This window comes from Harpia harpyja, chromosome 5 (assembly GCF_026419915.1).
Source record: "Harpia harpyja isolate bHarHar1 chromosome 5, bHarHar1 primary haplotype, whole genome shotgun sequence".
Taxonomy (NCBI): Eukaryota; Metazoa; Chordata; class Aves; order Accipitriformes; family Accipitridae; genus Harpia; species Harpia harpyja.
The window spans coordinates 199,220-222,896 of NC_068944.1; the positions used below are offsets into that span (position 1 = coordinate 199,220).

The 23,677-nt window shown below is 36.7% G+C and overlaps 1 protein-coding gene across 1 annotated transcript in view; it reads left to right on the forward strand.

The window, feature by feature from the left end:
• Positions 1-23,677, forward strand: part of ABCA13 (ATP binding cassette subfamily A member 13) — a 176,935-nt gene that overhangs the window by 32,531 nt on the left and 120,727 nt on the right. The window contains 15 exon segments of the mRNA XM_052788185.1: positions 309-495; positions 1,842-1,949; positions 3,932-4,049; positions 5,346-5,518; positions 6,672-6,748; positions 7,291-7,432; positions 10,589-10,784; positions 12,137-12,140; positions 12,302-12,435; positions 18,077-18,167; positions 20,417-20,464; positions 20,467-20,547; positions 21,261-21,382; positions 22,490-22,558; positions 22,560-22,581. Coding sequence (XP_052644145.1) covers positions 309-495; positions 1,842-1,949; positions 3,932-4,049; positions 5,346-5,518; positions 6,672-6,748; positions 7,291-7,432; positions 10,589-10,784; positions 12,137-12,140; positions 12,302-12,435; positions 18,077-18,167; positions 20,417-20,464; positions 20,467-20,547; positions 21,261-21,382; positions 22,490-22,558; positions 22,560-22,581 — 1,572 coding nt within the window.

The window sequence follows — 23,677 nt, forward strand, 5'->3', positions numbered from 1 at the left end:
GAAAGGGGGTTGTAGTGAGGTGGGTGTTGGTCTCTTCTGTCAGGTGTCTGGAGATAGGACAAGAGGAAATGGCCTCAAGTTGAGGCAAGGGAGATTTAGGTTAGATATTAGGAAAAATTTTTTTACTGAGAGGGTTGTCAAACATTGGAATGGGCTGCCCAGGGAAGTGGTTGATTCACCATCCCTGGAGGTATTCAAAAAGCGACTGGACAGGGTACTCCAGGGCATGGTTTAGGGGGCTGGTTAATGGTTGGACTCGATGATCTTGAAGGTCTTTTCCAACTGAAATGCTTCTATGATTCAGATAGTTGACTTCATTGATTCATTTTTTGATAATGTACAATATAGAGAAGTTCCTACTCAGTCCTAAAACAGAACTCTGGAGAGCATGAAAGAGATCTTGCAAACGATATTTTAGTCTACCACAGAACATGACAGGAACAAAATAACATTCTTACTAAAGGATTTGTGTAAGGATATAATGGCAGAAATGAGGTGAGCATTTCCCATCTGCTCATTTTGTCAGTGTGCTGACAAAGACAGAAGGGCTCGCTCTTTGTGAACAGCTCAGTCAGAACTTTTATTAAGTTAATTACTGTTTAATTTCAGATTTGTGCCTTTGAGTAAAACAATATTTTGTATCACCTTATATTGTTCAGACCAGCCATATTTGGTATCACATTATATTGCGTGGACCAGGTTATTGATGTGTTAGTCATCTGTATTGATACTCAAGGTGGTTTCTTTGGAATTAGTATAGAGCCAAATATTTGAAGATACTAGTGTTTTAAAATCTTTGCAGGTCTGAATACTGAACCCACAGTTATTGGTGGACAACAGTAATTTTGGCTATGGAGCTAAATATTAGAGGAATGCTTGGGACTAATGTTTTGTGGGTTTTTTGCTGGTTTTTTTTCATTCTGTATCTAAATGTAGCTATAATGCATTTGAAATGTCTTCAGCTTACATTTGCTGATGACATATGCAAACAAGATGACCCTTTTGGGGCTATGGTTATAGTGTTTAAGTTGTTCAGTCTAACAAATACAGTTTCTGAAGGAATTTTGAGCCCAAGATCATTTTTGCCAGATTACTCAAATCAAATGTAATCTAGCAGCAGAGGGAACTCTGCTTCAGGAAGACGTTTACTGATAATTTATTTAATAAAAGTACTGCTAGACTGGAATTGCTGCATTTAAGTAATACTCACTGAATGAATCTCACAAGATGGTTGCTCCAGACAGCTTTAGGGTGTCTTGCTGGTGGAGCTACTGATCCTACTGACATAGACCAGCTGAGAAGTGGCATACTGAGGTTGATGCATGACTCTGATGTGGTATTTAGACCTTTATGATTAATTTTATGCAAATATGTGAAACCAGTGGTCAGCAGGGCCAGGTATTAGCTAAATGTGTAAAAAAATTACAAGCAAATACTAGAAAAGTGGTTTATCTTCCCTAAATGCTGATTATCGGGGATTTTGAGTATTCTGCTCTTTGCTGTCAAGTCAGTATATGCTGTGGGCTGTCAGCATTTCTAAAGCTGTTATGTTTTTTCTTATTTTCCTAATGTACTTTCTAGGAATCCTAAGGTGTTAAGAAAGCTGATGACTTGATACCTTGATGAAAACCTGTTTGGGTTTGTGGGTTTTTTTGTTGGTTTTTTTTTACATGAAAGTATTATGTCCTGATTTTGAAATAGTTCAGACAAATGTAATAACTGTTAATATTGAAATTCTTTTATAGTCCATTGAAGATCGCAACCATACCTAGTTACTTGTTGAAAATTTTCTGTGGTATCCTTGTTATGAAAATAATGCTTTCTTATTAATCTTTCTACAGAGCATCTAAAATCTGCAGGATTCTTCAGAAACATTTATACCCTGCTAGTGTTCTAGCAGGGTTGCAGAAGTTGCAGTTTACCATTCTGAATGTTCTTAAAATCTTTTCAAGGTTGTTACTATAGTAGTGACTGTATGGGTCACCATACATGTTAGTACTATAATAGTAAGGCTTTACTCTAAGCAACTTTTTGTTAAAATAAGTTAATTTGGGTGATGCTAAGCAAGGCAAGCGTACTGATGCCTGGAAATTAAACCAACAGAGGCACAAGAAAAAAATTGATGCAGATCACGTAAAGGGATGATTTCTTTCTGGAGTGGTCATGTTGATTCAAAATCTGAGTGAAGCAGGAGGTCTTGCAGCTCCTCTCATTTTTAGCTGCAAGCTCTTTCCCTTCCTCCTGGGCTTACTCTGACGCAACAGGACGTCTTCCTTTTATGATTTGACTTACAAACCTAGCAGAATACTGTATACATGATTGGGTTTTGTCTTACCTTTTTTACTGGATATTTTTCTGCCAGGCCAATGAACTGAGTCAAGGCACAAAGGGTGTTTTTAATGAACCAGAGTTGCCACAAGGCAGCATATAGCTGACAGAAAGGAAAAATGGGGCAGGTATATAAAGAAAGTGGCACCTCCCACTTATGGCCATGTTGAGCCAGTGGATTGGCTAACTGTAGCTGAATAATTTCACCTTCAACAAATTGTTCAAATTTTAACGTGTTAGGCTTGTTTTATTTCTTGCATATAGGCCCCCAAGATGAACACTTTAAGAAAGGTTCTGTATTGACCTAAGGGTGTAATTACATATTATGTTTTCTTTGGAGAAACCAAAGCCTTTGCTGTTCAAACTTCACATTTTAACACAACTATGCCCAGAATTGTTTGCAAAGAGCAATTAGGAGGCGTTAACCTGTCATTCTAGAGCAGGGGATGAGATCAGTAATGTCTTATGCCAACTTCATTTCCAAACAAAACATAAGATGTGATTACAACCCAATTCTGACTATCTTCTCCAGTCTCCTGTGACTGATGTAGTTCCCGAAGAGTAAAACAGTAGCAATGTTGAACTCAGAATAAGGGATATTGGAAATGTGTGCCAGGTACCTGGGATCTGTCTTTGACCTCTGAAGAACAGTCTATTTATTGAGAGAACTAAGATTAAGGAACTAAATTTTTGTCATTCTTATTTCAATGCTCTGGTCATAGGGATGTTTCATAATGTTCCATTTGATACAGAAAACATTATGAAAACTAATGAGAAAAGATGAAAACTGCTTGACTTGGTTTGCATTACTGAGTTGCATTGTATTACTTCTGTGAGCAAGATCAAGGTTTGCTTGCTTTAGCAGCAGTGGTGAATGTTTATTATTCTTCCTTCTTGACTTAGGAACCAAACATAGGGAAAAAAAAGCATGGGGGAAAAGGCGAGCTTGATCCTTCCATAAACCAGAATTCAGCTGTCAAGCCAAACTTCTTCCCTGCTATCCTGTGTACAAACCCACTACAGGCAGGGGAATGGAGCTTTTTTCCAGGGACATGGGGGCTGCAAGCTTGGGTAGAAACTTCCTCCATGGATGATCAGGTGATAAATATCCCCTATATGGATTCTTTATCCTTAGATATGCAAAATGTCTATGTAATGCTGTTTCCTTCCCCTTGCAGCTAGGGTTTGAAAGTTAGTACTCACTAGAGAGTTAGTAATGTCCTGATGTCTCCACAGGGAAACAGGATCAGGGGAGCCTGCCCGAGAAGGAGGTAGATGCGGTTAATAAACACAGCTTCTCAGACTTATGCTTCTTGCTCACAAGGAACAAAAATGAAGTTTTCATCTCTGGTACTTTAGCAGGTATTGCTGTTATTGATCAGGAAAGTGTAATGGAGAAGAGTAATGGAAATTGGATCAAACTAGCCCTTCTCACCCTTTGCAATGATAAATAAATTTAGCCAGAAATATTTCTCTGTGCCTTACTACATCAGACTTTCTTTGCTTTTAAAAACTTTTCTGTCCCTTATTATTTGGTTAACTTTTCATCTGATTACAGTAACTTTTTTTTTTTAACTGATTAAGCCTGGACATTTTCTCTTGTAGAAGAACCAGTTGTCAGTAGCAACCTTTTCTGTGTTACGAAGTGTGAAGATGGATTAATGAGTCACTTACTCCTCTCTGTCATTGAAGGAATCACTCTGGTTGGAGATCATTATCAGGTTTGAGTGGTTTCCACACCTGTATGTGTTCTTTACAACATGCATTAAGCTTTGGAAATTGAAATTTCTTGTTTTTTTCCTACTGTCTGAACGATGAGTCTCCACAGTGGCTATACAAAGCTGGGGTTTGTAAGGGTGTAGTTCCGATGCTTTTGATAGAGATACCCAGAAGGAATTTCTTAAGTAAGCGTTGGTGAGCTTTGAAAGCTGTAAATATAACTACAATTACTAGAATCCCTATAACTAGAATAACTAGACTGCCATTCAATACCGAAAAGCAGCCCATTTCTGATTCCCTTAAATTTTGTGATACTGCTAATTTCATAAAACAGGGTACACTTATACTTTTAAATCTTCACAGGAACAGCTGTGAAATTAAGCTGGGTACAGAAAATCTTCTTGGCCAGAGTCATTCAAACTAAAATAGCAATTGTGGTTACCAGTTGGGGTCAGTCTGTTTTTCTTTAACAGTGCATGAAATTATCAGCAGGAGAGTGTAACATTTGGCATTTAAAGCCTCATCCAGAGTTGGAAGCAGGCCTTTGGATAGTGCGCACATGTGTGCGCACACAGACAAAATACTAAAGTCATGCTTTTAGTATAGAATTTGCCTCATCTTTATGAAATAGCTCTGCTTGTTTGTCTACCTGGATATTTTGCTGATATGAACAGCAATGTTTTAACGTAAACAGATGTCAGAGGCATCACTCATATCTTAAAGTAGACTTTTGTGGAAAAAATGCATTTCTGTAGTCACCACCATTCTATGACCTACTTCTGCAAATATTAAAAAAAGCTTGCAAAACCAGAAATGTGAATATTCAGGAGAAAAGATAAAAGTGAATACTACACAAAGCATAATGCAAGAAAAACTTCGGATATGGGTATCCAGATATTTTGGTTTGCTGAATGGAAACCGATGCTGTTTAGAACAATTTTTTGGGAAAAAGATAAAAACAGTCAGCCTAAAATAAAAAGAAGAAAAGCTCGTTTTCATTTTGAAATTAAATTTCAAATGAAAATGTCTGCGTTTCTGTTAGTGGATGAATCTCCTTGTTAGGCTAGGTCAAATACACAAATATTTTCTGTTTTTTCCAAAACTCAAAACTTTGAAAATTCCTTGGTTCTTGAAAACCTCTCACCCAGTTTCAATTACAAATACAATGAGTAAAAAGAGTATTACCTTATGTATATGCTCATTTGAAAATATGCATCATCTAGTTGCCAAGACTTGCCACTTCAAGCAATAACATAATCTCATGAATTTGCTAACCATATGATCGCTGTGTTTTGCAGGATATCGAAAGAATGTAGCCTGCTCTCAACAAGGGGGATTGTGAGAGTACGGTGTATATAAACCAAAACCTTTCCAATATTTTGGAGAGCTTCCTGAGAGCCTTGCAGAATACCAGTAATGGCAGCCGCGAATGTCAACTAATGTTGGGAAACATACAGAGACGACTGCAAATGTAAAGGCTTTTCCAGTTTGGTACCCCAAATGGTTCTTCTTAAAGATGTTATTTTGTGTATATGTCTGTGTTCTAAATTATGTAATTACAGGAGAAATACTGTTTATCAAAAGTCTCTTTAAGCTTTGTTCATTTAACTGACAAATGAGCAGATACAAATTATTTAAGTAATTTAGCAAAATTCTGGTTATCTCTAAAAGCCCTTACACTTTTGCTGAGCACTTGCAGCAGATTTTGCTGTTCCACAAAGAGAATGCTTTGAATCACAACTAAGAAAATTTTCAATTTTCCATGACCGCAGTTAGGTCAAAATTTTGATATCTTAATTTTTTATTTAAAGCTGTTCTGCTATGGCCTTTTCCTCTCAGCAGCTGGGTATCTTTTGCAAAACATTAAACATTCAGATCAGTTCACCAGTTCAGTCAGAAACACAGGATGGTGCTTGTAAACTGACAGGCTTGAACTCCAAATAATTTCAGATATTTGCTATTCCCTTGAGGAAAAATAATACATTTTAAGTAAATGAATAAAACTGCTACTACAGAGTATTTCAAACCTGCTGTCAGTTAGAACTGATCCTTGTTATAATTGTTGCTATACTGCTTTGACTTTGGATTGTTTTCATAATGGCCTTGAATGGTCTCTGTGAATTATAGTAACAATACAGAAGAGCTTAGATGCTGCTCTTATGGACTATAGGGTCATGTCCAGTTTTTGAATGGTAAATAATATCTGATGTGTGTATACTTTTTATTACTTAAATTAGAATTAGATAGACTTTATTCATTCTGAGCTGCAGTGCTTTGTATATCTATGTTTAAAAATGTGTGTTCAGTAAGAAACATACAAGTGAGACGTTGTCAGGCCTGTGCTCCTGCATAAGCTACTGTTTGCTAGAGCGCTTAGCCATCATGGGAAAATCTCTACATTTGCAATCTCATTTAGGCATGAAATATGATGATCCCTGAACCATATAAATGTATCACGAGAAGGTCTGTAGAGTTGCTTACTGCATGCGCAGTATGAGCACATAGAGCATAATGTGACCATTTTGCCTCATTTAGCGGCTGTTTCGCTATTCACGTTACTCTTTATACGTAGTAATGGCTATTACTTAGTTCTGATAACTTGAGAAACTAAGGCATCATTTCAGGGTGGCTGAAAATTTGGAGCTACAGCTGTCAGAAAATCCAACGGTAGCTTTTCTCAGCAATCTTAATCTTTTGAATGGCAGGTTCTAGTTTTCTTCACTTTTTTACAAGTCAGTGCTGTGTAACTTTGTAGGACAATAACTGTTCCATTGTTCTTCCAGCTTTAAAGGGATACTGCTTGTGGAGACTACTGACTTAATGCAATATGTTTTCATTGTACACATGTGCACGTACACGTGCTTGAGTTTGCGTGGGACAGCATAGTTTACCCTGTCAGAGCCTGTCCAATATGATTCAGGGATTCATTAGAAAGAAGAGGGGACTTAAGTTAGTGGAAGAAGAAAATCTTAAAGGGCTAAAGGCTGCTTCACTAATTTCAGATGTTTTCATAATACAGGGATGTGGGATAACCTGTTCTCTTACAGGATAATGGAAACAGATGTGCAAGCCATTCAGTCTGCCGGGAGAGTGACCTTTACATTTGAAGTAGAAGTGAATTACATGATAGGAAGTTTTTGTGTCCTTTATCACCCCTCAGAATAAATCTACTGAAAAGAATAGTCTGTGGGCAATTTAGTTAAGCAGATTGGTACTGTTGGCACTATTTTTCTTCTTTTCCAGATGCGAAAGTCAAAGAGTGTGTGCAGAATCTTACTCGGTTGAGGCTGGACATTGGTTCTTCTGTCAGTATTTCTGAAGAAACTATCAGTACCATCTTGGAAGCCGGTATCTCTCATTCAAAGGTAAAAGATCGAGAAGAGGTGTTAAATTAATGTGTCAACCTATAGCCTGATGTGCCAACTGAAACAAAACAAACCACTTTGTGTGGAATCTTATATTTTCACTTGTCACTTCTATGTGGAATATTTTGTGAGATTGTCATGGTTTAACCCCAGCCAGCAACTAAGCACCACAGAGCTGCTTACTCATTCCCCCTTCTTAGTAGTATGGGGGAGAGAATCAGCAGGGAAGTAAAACTTGTGGATTGAGATAAAGACAGTTTAATAGGACAGAAAAGGAAGGGAAAGTAATAATAGAATATAGAAAACAAGTGATGCACAATACAATTGCTCACCACCAGCTGACCAATGCCCAGCCAATACCCGAGCCATGGTGTGCCCCAGCCAACTTCCCCAGTTCATACACTGGGTGTGATATCATATGGTGTGGAGTACCCCTTTGGCTCGTTTGGGTCAGCTGTCCTTGCTGTGTTCCCTCCCAGCTTCTTGTGCACTCCCAGCCTCTGCTGGCAGGGCAGTATGAGAAGCTGAGAAGTCCTTGACTTAGTATAAACACTGCTTAGCAACAGCAAAAACATTAGTTATCAACATTATTCTCATCCTAAATCCAAAACACAGTGCTATGCCAGCTACTAGGAAGAAAACTAACTATTCCAGCTGAAACCAGGACAGAGATTTAGGACTTCAAAATAATAATGTGAAGTATTAAGAGATCAATTTATAGTAGCACTAGTCTTCTGGTCTAAATGGCACTGCTTCATTACTTTCAGCAGTGTTTTATCCCCTTGTGCTGACATGGAATTTGAGCTTTGCCCTCTTGATACTGTAAAAAAGGTGAGGGTTCCTGGAGAAATCGTTTTGTATCTTCCCACCTCTGATCCTTCCAGTATGGAGTTGTCTGATATTTTTTTTTTTTTTAATTCCTTCATGTGCTTCTCACTGTTCTTACATTATCTTACCAGTATCTTGCCTTAGCTCCACTTTATTTATCTGTCTCTTGAATATTGTCTAAAGGGTGGATTGTGTAAGTTTTCTGAGTGATGGACGTGTGTTGTTATTGCTGCTGTTTCCTGTGATCCCAGTGATTAGTAGAAATCATGAAAAATGGTACCTAAGTTACAGGTTCTCTCTCCCGTTAATGTTTGTATGACTGAAAAGAGATGGGGGTACATTTAGTATAAAGTAATCAGGTCAATCAAGCAGCCACTGGGTGTCACTGATGCTCCAGTTGCAGAAACAGTTGCAAGTTTTGTTTGTGAAAAGTGTGGCTATTAAAAAGGCAGTTCAGACCATCATAACTATTTATAGATGATTTGTTCTTCTCTTTCTCTGGCAGTGTGACTGCCTTTATTGTTAGCTTGTTATTTTGCTACCAGTAAATGGTAATGAGAGAACTCATCTGGAAGCGGTTCAGTTAAATGGTATTTGGGGCACCTTTGATCTTTTGGAATAATAATGCTAATCAACTGAATTTTCAAATGACTTTCCTTATTTTTTGCCAAAGTCCTATATAGAGTTTAGATATATGTACGCATCTCACACTTGCGTATCTATACAGAATTTTTTGTTTGCTTAAGTGCTTAAATCGTCCCCCAGTCCAACTGGGGCATTAAAGCCGGTCTCTTACTGACTATGCAAGATGCACAAGTACTTTTTTTAAGCTATAATTTAGGCATGTCTGTTATGTTTATGGTATATATAGCCACTGTCCGGTAAGCCCAATGATCGCTGCAGGCCCGTTGCAGTCCTGTATTTCTGTGATTGTATGCTACTACTGTGCTTCCCACTGGAACGGTAGAGTAAGCCTGTGAGTTGTTTGCGCTTATTGCACTTACCCTTAATTTCCACCACAATATTATGCTCTGGCCATGCTCATTGCCATGCGATTAAGTGTTTTGAAACTGCTCAAAACCTCTAACTTGAAGACTATAAGCATTCATTTACTGAACACAGGAGTTTGGATTAGCTTTAGTACTCACAAAACTGCAAGGAAAGTTCAGAGGGACTTAATCTAGTGGATAAAATGCTGAGTGGGTTCAAACTGGACCGAAATGGTGATATTAACATGGGGCATGAGGAAATAAATTTCAAATTGTATCACAGTGTCAAATTTCCTCTGCAAGAAGTAGTCCAAATCAGTATTTTTTTATGCTAGTAGCAGAATTATATTTATATTCGTATTCTGTTCCTTGTACATACACCAAAAAAAAGTGAATATTTAAATATATAGGAAATCCTTTGGAATCATAAAGGCAAAATTCTGTTCCAGAATAAAAATCTAAAAGTCAAATTAGTAAGTTGGAAATTAAAATGTTCATAGGAATTAAAGAGTTAAATTGCATATCTTGACCAACTTTGGCTCCTAATTTGATTTTTTGGGGGATCCTCTCCCTCACTGAGTACTATTACTAGCTACTAGATGTGTTCAGTTGAGGCAGTAGGGGCAGGTTCTGTCCTAAGGACTACAGTGGAGCCCTGAGTACTGGACTTTGGCTCCTACAGACTCTGAACTTGTAATTTTTCTGGACTTGCTGCCGTTTGCTTGCTTTCAGGCATTTCAGGAGAAAGGGTAGCTAAGAACTTCTGAAATATCTGGCCTGCAAGCATTTGTCTTTTGATATGACTTTTTTGTAGGAAAAAACAAACCATCATTATCCAAGGAGTTTTTATTGTAGTCTTGCCCAAGGTCTGCTTAGGCATTTGTCCCTTCATCTGCTATTAAATAATAACACTTCAAAGGAGTGTTGAACTGAGAAATGTTAGCTGGCATCCCTAAGTGTTAAATTTGTGTGTCCTCTGAAAGAAGGAGGGTCCACATTGTTTGATGTTAGTGATTTGTACAGTTAGATTTTGGTCTTTAGGTGTTTCTGCAACAAAGGTGTGTATCTGCTAGAACGGGTACGTTCAGCATTGTAAATATGCCTGCTTATGGTATGAATGCTCATAGAATGAATGATTGACCTGTTCAAAAATGAAAGTAAATCTTTATAAAACTTCATCTCCTTATATGTACATAGAATATAAAGTAAGAACATACCTATCCGATATAGAGCTGTATAGTTCATTATTTCAGGTCTGTTGATGACTGCAGATTGTCATGTTACTGTGACACAAATTCTCACTATGAAAGAAAGATGCATTTCAGGGAGAAAATTTTTAATACACATACATGATGATAGTTTTTTTTACAGTGCCTTCGTGATAGCCTTAACTGGAAGATGTGATGAACAAGTACTTAGCCTGCTGCTAAAGCTTCTTGAAAACACTAAAACTTCCCCGGTGGTGGAAGAATTATGTTCTTTACCAGCACTGGACTTACATATCCTGTTTGTACTGATTATACAGAATCTGAACTTATGTCATATCATTTACAAGGTAAGATGGGGAAAAAAGCATTCAGTTCCTATGATTTTCTTTTGAAGGTGATCTGAAGCATGCAGGTAAATGAATTAATAATTCTATTATTTGTTCAGATGTTCTTTCTCTGTGGAAGCAAACACGGGACATACAGCGGTTTTTGTGTTCATTTAGCTCCACAAAGCAAACACAACAGTCAAAGAATGGGGTTGGTAGATGCTACTGTATTCCATTTCTTGCTTCCTCAGGAAAATTATCACTGAGGAGTTAATTATGAAAGATTTAGAGAAAACACAGGAAGTTGAAGACATAGTTTTATTAATCTTTAGCGGAGTTTGCAGTTCATGCAACTAGTCACTTCTTAATTTGTAAGTGTGGAAGGCTGATCTGGCATCATTGGAACTAAAACAAGCATAGGAGCTCACATTACAAGAATTACAAAATCATTTTATAGGAAAAATTCATAGCACTCTGGAATGCATTTTATTTGCTGTAGAAATCATGTTCGCAATTCAGGTGGCTCCTTCAAGAAGTTTTTCAGCTCTCAGGATGAGTCTCTCTGTAAGAGCAAACCACCTATATTCTGTATGACCCAAGTCAAACGACTTTCACAAGAATAATACAGTGCCAAAACTATAATGAAGATGATGCAGAAGTCTGTAGCAAAACTGTATTATCTGTACAACTGTGGATAATCTGGGATCTAGTGGGGGTTTTCAGTGAGATAATATATTTACTTGTAAGAGCAAAATTACTGGAGGGGATTTCTGATAGTTAGCAGATGTTTATTTCAGTTCTTTTGGGGTAATTGATTGTCAGAACATGAAATATTGTAACTACAAACTGAAAAGTAGTTATAACACTGGGAGGAAGAATATTTTGTTCTAAAGCTGTAGGTGCTGGGTTATATTCTGGATGCTGCATGGACAGTTAAACAGGTTGGCCACACACTTTTAAAAACAAGACAATTTCCCAGAATAGGTTAAGATACCGGGGAGGAGGGGGGAGATTTCTACTTTCTGAATTATCTGCCAACTGGGGGCGGGTGGTGTAGAAAAAAACAGTGCTTGCTCTGATGGGTTTTTCTACTGAACCCTACTGAAGCGTAATGAATTCTTAGCAAAGAATAAAAAATGTTGTCAGCTCATTCTAAATTATTACGGAAGCTTTGCTAATTTTTTAACTGAATAAGATTTTTTTTTTTTACAGTTTCTTTTTTTAAGTGTAAAAGCAGGTGAAGGCTGGGGAGAAAATTAAGCACAGACATTATTACAGTAGGAAGTCAAATAAAGGTGGATAAAATAAAGACACTCAGAGAAAGCAGCTGAAAGTATATAATGAGATTATATGTTTTTTATTATCATGCATAGGCAGGTAACAATGAATCAGTTTGTTTTACCATATCATCTAAATAATCTATAAAAGCAAAGGAAATAGAGGGAAAATTTGTAATGCCAAAACTTGCATGATGGAAACAGCAAACAGCCAACTGAACATTAGTCAAATAAGGAATGAAATGCACACAATTATTTTAGGAAAAAAGCTGTGCGTACAAAAAATGCAAAGGAGGAACAGTGTGTCAGGCAAGTTTGTTGACATGGAAAACCTTCCAGTGTTCCTCCAAGGAATTAAAAATAGTGGTGTGCTTGACATCTCTGCATTGCAGCAGGTATGTGTATGATTTCAGTATGCAAACTTAATTCCCATCGTGAGGTGCTTTGTTAGGGATGTGTGCTTAGTAAGGAGAAACACTAATAGAAATTGTGTCCTAGAAAGTTGGGAACTTAGAGAGAAGGGAGTCCATAGACCCTAGGAAAATTAATTTGATTTCTTTCAAGCATTTTGGTAATTTTGAGACTATTGATGTTTTTTCTGTCATCTCTTTTTTTGTTGACTTATGAGATCATAGTGTAAGTTAATATGGTGTTAGGCTACTGATTAATAATAGCATGTATTATCTGTGATTTGGAGATAGCCAAGGTTTTCTGCTAATACTGTATTTTTTTTGATGAGCAGATTATTACTTTGTTTATAAGAAATAACTTTGCTTTTTTAAAGAATAAGATTTCAAGAGAGCATGTGCAGTTTTTGTATCTGCCATGGGTTTCTGTTTGTATCACTTAAGGTTTTTGTGTGCTAGTTCTGCTTGACATTTAAAAAAAAAAGTGACATGAGGTGTCAGTGAGGATATTTCTTTTGTCCCTGCCTTTTAGGGCAGTTGCTGTGTGTGCATCTATACAGCTAGCATAGTGGTGGATCTAGTATTAAATAAATCAGAAGAAAGATTTCTGTTTCTAAGCAGGGTCCAATTCCATAAGAAGACCTGCTGACCCCTATGGCATTACCTTCTGGATTTGCTATTCTGTGTGGTAAGTTTAGGATTTAATCCGGTTCTAGAATTGCGAACCTCTGAAAGATCCTTCAGTGGCAAACAGCGCAAACTGGTTTGTGACTACAGTACAGAGTAAACACTGCCTTCAACACTGTTTTCCCTAGTGATCTTCTCATCTGTGTGACAAAGAGGCAGGTTGTAAAATGCTGTTCTGTGCATATTAGTTTTGGTTTTGAGCCCCTCTGCTTTGGGGTAGCTCTTTGGCTACTACAGTGAAAGGTGGCTTTCATCAGAAGCTTACATGTTATCTGGTTTCCTTAAACTAGTTCTGTTTGTGTCAGACTTTCCTTCAAACAAGTGAAGTATTCTTTTTGGAGCGAAATCCCAAAGTTCCTTGTTTGGTAGAAGAACCTCTCAAAAGGTCCAGTTCCAAAAAAGTTTGCAAAGGAACAAATCGAACAGCAGAGGGCCATCTGGTCACAGTTTTAATCTTTGCTCCATGGCAACCCATATTATCCTGTAGTACAGCATAGATTTAACCTTGGAATTTTTGTTCCTTTTTGCATCTTACCTTTTTTGATCACTTTTTTTCTGATACAATCTTTTTCTTAGTGTTTGTTAATTCCTTTTTTCTTGAGAAATTGCTGTTTGTTTCTGTCACCTAATAATTTGTGGAGGATTAAAAAATTCAGTGTCTATTTCTTTTGTTAATAAATCAGATGTTTGATGTTTTGAAGGACTCTTCTGTCTCTGTAAATTTTTCTCATCTTGTAGACTAGTAAAAGTTGTTTCTTTTTAAGTATCTTTTCCTTTTCAGGCTTAACTGGATTTTTTTCCTACTTTTCAATAATATATTTAATAATTGATTATTTTGTTTGCTTCTTTGCTACAGTGGCCAAACTTGTGCTACTGAATAAGTGTGCCACTAAAGTGCAGATAGTGCTTATACACTTTCCTCCTTAAATATTTTCTTCTATTTCCAAAAGAGTCCATCATTGTGGATTTTTATTTTCATGATAACCAACAGCAAAGTAGTTCAGTGACCTAGGAAAATTACCAAATAAAGTATGTAAAGCTTTTTAAAGTAAAAATATGTGGACCTTCAGCACAGAGTAAGACGGATTGTCTCCTTCATTAAATTCTAACTGAAAAAGTTATTCTGAAGTTAATTTAAAAAAAAAACCACCAACAAAACCCACCAAAACTTCTATAATGAAAGAGGTAATAAAGTAATTGTCAATTGTGCACATAAGATTTTGTCTGAAAGACAAAATAAAAAGCAAGAAATACCTTTAAAATACCTGTAAAATGTGAAGTTGAATTGGTATGCTACATTTTGTGTAATAAAAGATGATGTAAAACCTCAGTATCTGCCAGTCAGTAGTAATTGGAATACAGAGACACATTCTACTGTTAACAACATTGAGCGAATGGATAACTCCCAGAGGAAAAACACTGCTGATTTCAATCATGATTTTTGCTTGCTTGTTTTCTGTTTGAAATTATTCACTTATATTTCCATAGCTAATTTTTGGCATGTCTGCCACTCGTGAATAGATAAGCTGGAGGGGACTTGCTGAGTTACTGAATGCTGTCAGTTGTGAAAGGTGGCCTCATTTTGTAATCTGTCCACTAACTTTCTGTTAAAACTATCATTACTGAAAAGCCTTTTGTTGTTATAGAGGTATAAAATTCTGACTTCAGTTTAGCCATGGCTAGTATGTTTACTCTTGTATCAAAAATGTTCTGTAGCTTTTGTAAATTCTCTGACTTGCCCATGTGTTTGTGGAAGGCCAGTCATAGTCCTTCTCTATTTTGATAGGTTAAATAAATTTATTTTAGTATTTTAGTTTGGTTTAGTTTTTTTCTTTTATAACAAGCTCTCAGTTGTCTCAGACATCCTAGTGTCATCTTTGCATGCTGTGTAAAGGCTAATCTCGAATGTTGGGGACAAGAAGTGTGTATAGTCTTTGAAGGGAATTATGGCAGATGACTCTTGTAGTTCTGCTCATTCATGTCTATACCTACTAAAATTACTTTCTTAATCTTGCATTCACCTTTTTTGTAAGCTGCATATATTTTTGTCTCTTACTCGATCAAGGATCAGTGATATACCCAGGTAAGCTCCATTTTATAACAGCATCTCATGATTTCAGTTGATGTTTTGCACTGGTTATCTTTATATTCAATTTACTTTAAATTAGGTAATTGGTTTCTTGCCATATTGCATTCTGATCTTCTTTTCTCCTGCAATGCCTTCTGGTATTAAATTATAGGCAAATTTCAGTAATTTCCTTCTTTCAGGTCTAAAAAGCTTATCACAGTGGACCTAAGATCAGTCTCACAGGAATAACACTAGTAACTTCTCTGTGATCCAGTGTTTTCTTTCCTTTTAGCAGGGTCCCTGCAATATCATCTTAACACCATTTTTTACTTGCTACATAGTTTTTTGATTAATGCTGATTAATGTTTTCTAGGACAAGAACATTAATTGGTTGTTAGAGTTCACTTAGTTTAGAGATAGCATATGTCTTTTTTGGGACAAAGCACTTGCCTTCCCACATAAATATATTATATTGGTCTGGAATGATAATTTGGTAATGCATTAAATTCTACTTCTCCCATACTTTTTGTGTTTAACTGCTCTCCACTTCAAAATTTATTGTATATCATGCCCTATTAAACATCACAATGAGATATCCATTATTTCCTGGAGGATTATGTCACTCGTTCTTGAGTATAGATGGTTTTCTACTTTTCATTCACATACTGTCATCTAAATTTGATAGGCTACTGAAAAATAATTTAACCAATCAGCAATTTTGCAATTTTTTCCCCTGATTCTGTCAATTTCAATACAATAAAGACTTTGTTTTGTTTATGGCTCTACTCAGAAGTAGGAATATCTATTTCTCTGCGTTTGTTTCCTTTAGCGCTTTGGTTTCATCAGATTTTGAATTCTCTTTAACCTCCTTGTAGTTTTCCAGGAAAATTGCATTTTTTTTTCTCTCTCTCAATGTAATGATTCTGAATTTATTTTAGTTTTATGTGCAAACTAGAAGCTGGCTTGACTTCTACGTTTCTTTTGTTGAATAGCTGAAATTTCTACTCCACATGAATTTGGTTTTATTAATAATATTTTTTTTAAGTCATACAGCTGTCCAATTAGGTCAGAAGCCCCTATGCTATGAGATTTTTGCCCCCATTTGAGAATCCAGTTCCAGATAGCTTTTTAATATTCAGTACCAGCCTTCCTCTTCCATGGATTTGTTGGAGCAACTGGCTTGACCGATTACTTTGTAGGAGGCTGATTTTTTGGATTAATCAGCTTTGATTACAGACCTACTTAATTTAGTTTAAACTAGAACAACTGGATCAAAGATGACTCTTTGTGAACATCCATCCTATATAGTTTTCCCACTTTATCAAAGCTAAATTTTAGGAAACATATCCTATTGAGTCAGTGGGTATTTAGTTGAAAGACAGTAAGTAGATTCAGTCTGTTGGTGGAAGCTTACCACATAAATATTCATTATTTGATTTTCAAGTTATTTTGATTGGAACTGGAATTAATTAGCAAATTTGTGCTCTTTGACTGAAATAAACCTAATTTATCTTTCTAGTGCAAGTAGTCACTAATGAGGACTCAAACCCACTTTTATTCAGCATTGTGCATAAATGAAGTTTATTCCTCCGGTAAAGTCCATGCCAGCAGATTGATTCAACAGCTGTAGATGATGGTATTATGAAATCTGGATATTATTTATTTACTCTGTTCTATGCTGAAACTGTATGCAAAAAGTCAGATTTTGGGAGCAGCCAACACTGAGTTTTAAATAACACTTTCTGATATTCCTGCAGGGTTACTAAAGAAGCACCTGGCACTTCAGTAAATGCATTGATCAGGATAAACTGTTCCTAACAGCACAATCTCTAAACTGTCTATGATTTATTCTTTAGGTAAAGTGCTGTACTACTTTGAAAATGGACTCCTCTCTTTAAAAAAAGTATTCCAATGATAAAATGCTAATATATTTCAGTGTCAAATGTGTTTGCTTGACATACCAGTCTTTTTTTCTATTTGCCAGTTGTGCTGTCTTCAAATGATATCTGATAGTCTAGTTATGTTTTTCTTGACAAGCTTCTGCAACAGTATTGAGTATCAGCCAGGCCAATGCACCCTTCAGTTATACTCTAGCAGCACGATGCCTTGCAGTTATATTCTTTCTTAGAACTGTGCAGCTGTACAGCCTTCCATGAGATACCAGTTACAACTGAGCATGTTATTTGAAAAATGAAGCTGTGCAGAGGAGGCTGGGGTTTTTGTTTTTGTTTTTGTTTTTTTAATGTTGTGAATGATCGTGCTTAAGCCACATTAGACGTATGCTAGCCATGAGCAAATGGCAACAGTAAATGCTGGTGTGCAAGCTCACAGATGTGCAAAAACTAGAAGCATAGAAGCACATCTAACAAATTAAAAGATGTACTTGATAAATAGGCTTTTAGGGCATCTGCACTTGAATACTTTTTTTTCTTCTTAGCAACTGTTTTCACTGTAAACATTCATATGCAAAATGGTTTTGGTTGCTTCTGCTCTCTTCGTGACACAGGAGTAATCTACCAGAAGAGCAGACTTTGTGAAAACTGACATTGTAATCAAGGAATCTGTAGTGCAGTTGTCTTGATATTTTCATTCCTTTTCTACCTAATTGATACACAGTATTTTTCAAGTTTAATGTAGTACATTATACTACTGTCTTTCATCGAATATCCTGGCAATTAAAACTTCACAACCCCCACCCCCCAAATTATAAAGCTGATCAGGAGAACAGAACAGAGCAGGCCCTCATTCTTGTAGGCAGTTTCAACGGTCTAATTTTGTCAATCTCCTTGGATGCCAATATTGAGACAATACAAGGGATACTCCCTGGAGCAACTAAAACTTTCATTCATCTGTATTTCTGTTTGTTAGTTCTAGTACTTGCAATGTGGGCAGTTCAGAAGTTCAGCTGTTGGATCCCTGGAGTCTGTAATCAAGGCAGTGTGTAAAGAATCTTCATTTTCACATGGCAAAATATCGCATTCCTGAAGTGTCAAGTAAGAAAAACTATCAGTCACAATTTGCATGTATGCATTCAGGGTTTAGAGAAGTTTTTCCCTCTTAGCTGGTATGTAAACATTTCCATTTGACATCTCAGTTGACACTGTAATCCTGAGCACAAGGGTTGATCAATAAAAGTTTTATGGCTATAAGAAAATTGTGGATGAGACACAAGTGATTCTGGTTGTTTTCTATCTTTGCAAATAACAAATAAGAGTATTCCTGTCTTAGAGACATATTTATTAGAATTTTTAAAGCTATTGGTATTAAAAATATCTCTCTGAGATATAAGATTGAGAATTTATTGCTGCGTGCCTTTCTTCCATGAGCACAAAGCTGTGGTATTATTGTGCAGTAAAATATGCAAGCTCTCTGAATAAAATAAGTTTTTTAATAGTTGATATTCCTATTCTCTTTATCAAGTGCCCAGAAAATCTCTTAGCTCCTATAAAATTTCTCCATTGCTCCCTTTCCTCAATATACATTTGACTTACCCTGATTAATTTTAATATTGTTAATAACCTTGTTAGTGCCTCAGTGGCCCTGTGTAAGAGAAGAATACAGTGATAAGAGTGTCACTAGGGAAGGACCTGTAACTGTGAATCATGGCTCTATCATCAGTCAGTTTCTACAGCCAGAAACTGACCCTGGCTTGGCTGCAACCATTGGGAGGGAGCCCGAGCTCTGCCCTGGCCTCCTTCACTTGTGTGTGGGATAGCAGTAAGCAGGCAGCTCTGCTTTTCTTTCCTCTTTGAAGAATGGAGTTAGCAGGATGGGTGATTAGAGAGATTGTTTGGGACTTAAGTATCTTTCAAAGCTGTTCAGGCCAGAAGCACTATCTGTTTCTTGATGATTTTTTTTTTTTTTTTTAAATATTGTCACAACTCTGGAGTAAGACCTTATCTTTAAAGCATCAGTTAGTTCCAGCATTCCTATGAGTGAATTAGTACTGTTTCCCATATTTTACAAATTGGTAAATGAGGCAATGGAAAATGAAAATAAAAAAAATTTTATGAGGCCACAGAAACTCGATTTGTACTGCTTCACAGTTATTAACGTGCATGTATTTTGTGTACCAGACACTTGCCAATGACTTTCTGAAAATCACAACAAACTCAGAATTAGCAAGTCTTCTGTGCCTTTAGCATATTCATGTTTCTGACTGGCCATCTTGGAGCCTCTTAATTCTTTGCTGTTATTTAGCAATGATTGTGTTTAGTAATGATTGTTTCCTTGAAGAAAGTAAAGATTTGGGCAAAGAACTGTGTGTTCTTAATGATACATTTCTGACACTTGTTTCTTTAACTTTTGGCAGGAGTTTAAATGTTTTTGGCCTAGTTTTCTGTTATGTACAATAATTTGTCTTCCTTGAGGAGTTAATGACGTTATTTAATATTTCCTCACAGCACCGGAAATAGGATATTTCTAAATCCACTGATAATAAATAATAAAAAAACCCCAAAGACATGAGCTGGGTGTAAAAATCTAAATGTTTCTCACAGGAAACTCACTGCCTTTACTTGAGTGCAAGTGCAGTGGGATGTCTTGGAAGCTATTCCTTGGATCCTAGTTCTGAAGGACATTTACCCTAATGCATTAATAGCCCCATCTGATGTAGGAACATGTTTTTTGGTTAAGGAATGGAAAAATGAATTGATTAGATTTTTCAAATCAAGAAGTTCAGCACCATGCGAACTTTTTTCCTGTATTTTTGGTAGGTTCTTACGAAATTATAGAAATAAAAATGTCTATATTTGTGAAGGAATTTGTGTATTCCTACTTCTTTCTTAAGTAGGAATAGAAAGCTACAGAACAACTGAGGGTGTGGAGTGAGAAGATAGCTCTTCCCTCAGCATTCATTTTGTGGGCAGAGGTTTTGCATGTGTCCTTCCACTCTAAAATGCACTAATGTAACTTTTAGGATAGATGGGGTTCACAGGCTGCTTTTCACAAATGTGAGAAGCTCTTTGGATTCTGATTCTTTGTTTCTTCTCTGATGTTTAGCGTTCTGCATCCTCAACACTATCATAGACTGTGGTTAAACAATTTCTGTTCAGGGACCTGTAGTGATTGCTTAATGGCAGTTGGATGGTATTTGACATGGTGCTGTGGCAGATCCTAAATTAAGAGTCAAGCTTTTCCTTGAATTAAAAAACATAATAATAATCCAACCTCACCTGTGTTGTCTGTCTTAAATGTGAGTCTTTGTTTTTGCAGCTCCATTTTGCTTGAAGCTTTATCAGGAGATTTTGCGGTCTTCTAATGGGGCTTGCTATGGACTTTCCTGAAACCTTTATTACATGGGAAGATAAAAACATAGTCCCAAATTGGAATTTACAACTCATTGAATACACTTTGCTGGGAAATGTCACGATCTCTACCATAACAACAATGCTGGATTGTTCTTAAATGCACTTCTGTGACTGATAATACCAATTTAAACAAAAATATACTGCAATATTTTCTAATCTTGAGTACACTTGTGATCTGTTTAAAATGCGCTGGAAAAAAATTGATGGTTGTTTGCTAGTGGCTAAGACAGAAACTTATGTTTGACTGGGACAGAGAATATTTTGCTGTACTCAAGTCTTCCTCTGTGAGAGTATTTTGAAATAGATTGATTGGTCAGTTGAATTTATTGTCTGGACCGTGCTTCCAACTTTCACTTTTTTTATATATTCAGTCAAAGTAGTTCGAATGAAAGACCCACAAGGTCTGCAAAGGCTTTCTTTTGAATATGTCCTAACTATATTTTTTTTCTTTCTGAAGCACCTCTATGATACTCTGTATGAAAGAGCATAAAGTAAAGAGGTCTTTATGATAATTCAGATAGGAAACATAGACACTGCAGGAAGACTTTTCTTTGATTTGCTTGGTATTCAGATACTGCAACAAATACTTTTCATTTCTTAAGTATAAAAAAGAAAACATGGATATTCTTACTGCTGACTATCAATATGAAATGGAAGGGAGTTGCAGAAGATCCGAAGCATGGCAGTTTTTCCTGTTTCTTAAGATTTGCTATACACAGTTTTTACTTTATTTGTCTCCATGAATTCTTTTTCCCAGGCTAATTTCACTTTTGGTTTTGTGGAAAACTTGAAGACTTATTCTGAGGCATGGCTTAGGATGTCTGAGGTTTTTAAAACCAGTGGAAATGTCTTCATGGTCTCATGACTGCAGGTTGGTGAACTGTGGGAGGGCTTCCCATTTTCCAATTATTTGCTATGTGATCTAGACAGAATTTTTGTATACATGTAAAACTGCCCATCTATCTGGCTTCAGGTTTAAAAAGAGCTGAAAAAGAGGCAGATTAGCTTTAGGTTATAAGCCTACAGTGTGATACTGGGAAACTTCTGAGGTGAAAAAAACTTAAAACCAATGTTACTTCACTATGTCCAGTATTGCCAGGCAATAGGGGAAATAAAACAAGTAGGTACACCTACAAGCTTTACACACTTATTTAAAACAAATCTAAGATTATAAATAATAAAATATTTTCTGGAACTTGCTTGTTTATCACTTGCTTTTTTTCAACAATGTGTGCCATTGATTAAAAAAAAAACTGACGTGGGAAATACTGACTAAAAAAAATAGAGCATTGTTGTTACTAGGATTTTTCCCATTCTACATATATGTGTCCTTTTTTTCCCCCAGTAAAATTAAGTTTTGCCATGTTTGATTTGTGAAAACATGCATGGCTGTTACACTTTGGGAAAATAAGCAGAACCCTGTCATGGCCCATACATATCAATTGAACTGTTACTTCTAAGTTCAATTAAGGAATGATGCTAGTAATCATGCATTAGACTTGCAGGTCCCAGGATGCTCTTGTAGAGCTAATAATTTTTTTCCCCGTTAGAACATGGTAAATGAGGTAAAGAAGTTAAAATAATGTAAAAGGAATTCCTAAATGCCAGGTTTTTAAAGATATTTATTTTACTACTGCCAGTGCTAGTAGTATAATGGCCCAAAAGTCTTGCAGGAAAAGAAAATGGGTTTCTGTCCCAGCAGACTTGCAAGGACATTAGAATGGACTCACAGTTAAGTTATTTGCAGTAAAGGAAGACAGTGGTGTACAGCAATGGGAGCATATGTCCTGCTGTTTATTAGAAATGTGTGGAGTTAACCCGTTAAGACTGGAAGACTGAAGACATGGAGAGGCTAAGTGACTTCTCCAGTGTTATGCAGGAAATCTTGGTAATGGCATTGAACATGAATGCATATGTATATTTTATATTTCTTTATAGAAGATAAACCTGATGTAACATCTAACACTTTTCATTTTAGGAAGCACTGCAAATCAATTTCATAAAGCACTTTCTATAAAGTAATTTGGATATTGACACAGAAAAACTCTTTAAAAAAAACGCATGCATATGGTATGTACATACTGATTACCCTTATTAGACTTTAACTTGACCTTAGAACTATGTTCAGTTGAAATTGAATGTTTTGCCTACTTAAATGATACTAAAATACCAGACTTTAAATTCTCCTTTTGAGTTAGTCTCAAATATTTCTAATTGTCTTTTTTCTTCTGAGTAACTGGATAATTTGCATTTCAATATATTGAAAGACTTGAAAAATCTGGTAACAATCTGGAAGTGGCAAACTGTCACAGGACAGTTACAAACATAGAAGCTATACTTAAAAAGAGGGAAGGGAGAAGTAATCCTGGTATCCACAGTTCCATTAGGTAGTAGTATATTTTTGTACTAAATTTTGAAGGAAATCTATATACTTTAAATGGAAATAAATAGAAATTGAGATTGGATGCAGTGTGTTTAATCAAAAGCTGTCTGTATTTTTTTGTTTTCTCCTTTTATTGAGAATTAGTTGCGTGTGGTCTCCCTGAGCCTTGGAAAAGCCTGAGATACATTTATAATCAGGGAGCAGCAAGTCTGGGCTCGGGTCAGCAGGCAGTAACCAGGGTCAGACCCAGCCCTGGGATGGCCAGGTGGGGCCATGGGGGCGATGCTGAGGCCAGGCCAGGATGTCACCCTGCAGGTAGGGGTCTGGGCCCAGGTCAGCAGGTCCATGGCCAGGCTGTGATGTGGTGGGAGCTGCAGCCTGGGGCAGGCCCAGCCACAGCTCTGTGTAGCTCTGATGGGAAAGGAGTGGCCCTGGCTCAGGTGTCTGCATGGGGCTGTCCAGCAGTGTCCCCCTGGGTCACAGCCATCCTTGGCTGCACCCGTTCTGCATTGGTACTGAGTGCTGGCAGCCAGACCTCCAGGAGTAGAGCGTATGCCCTGCAGGGCCAGATAGATATCCCAAGGGGAACAATTTATAATGGAGGAGATGGGGATTATTATGAGTAATTTCGTGTATACAGGGATTTAAGGAGAAGAGAAAGGATTATGCTGGAAATTAAGTTACTTAAAGATTTTATAAGAATTTTCTAATTGAAAAAAATTCAATACGTCCCGCTGTCAGTAGGGTAGGCGCATGATAATTAAAATGGTTGCTGACATGCCA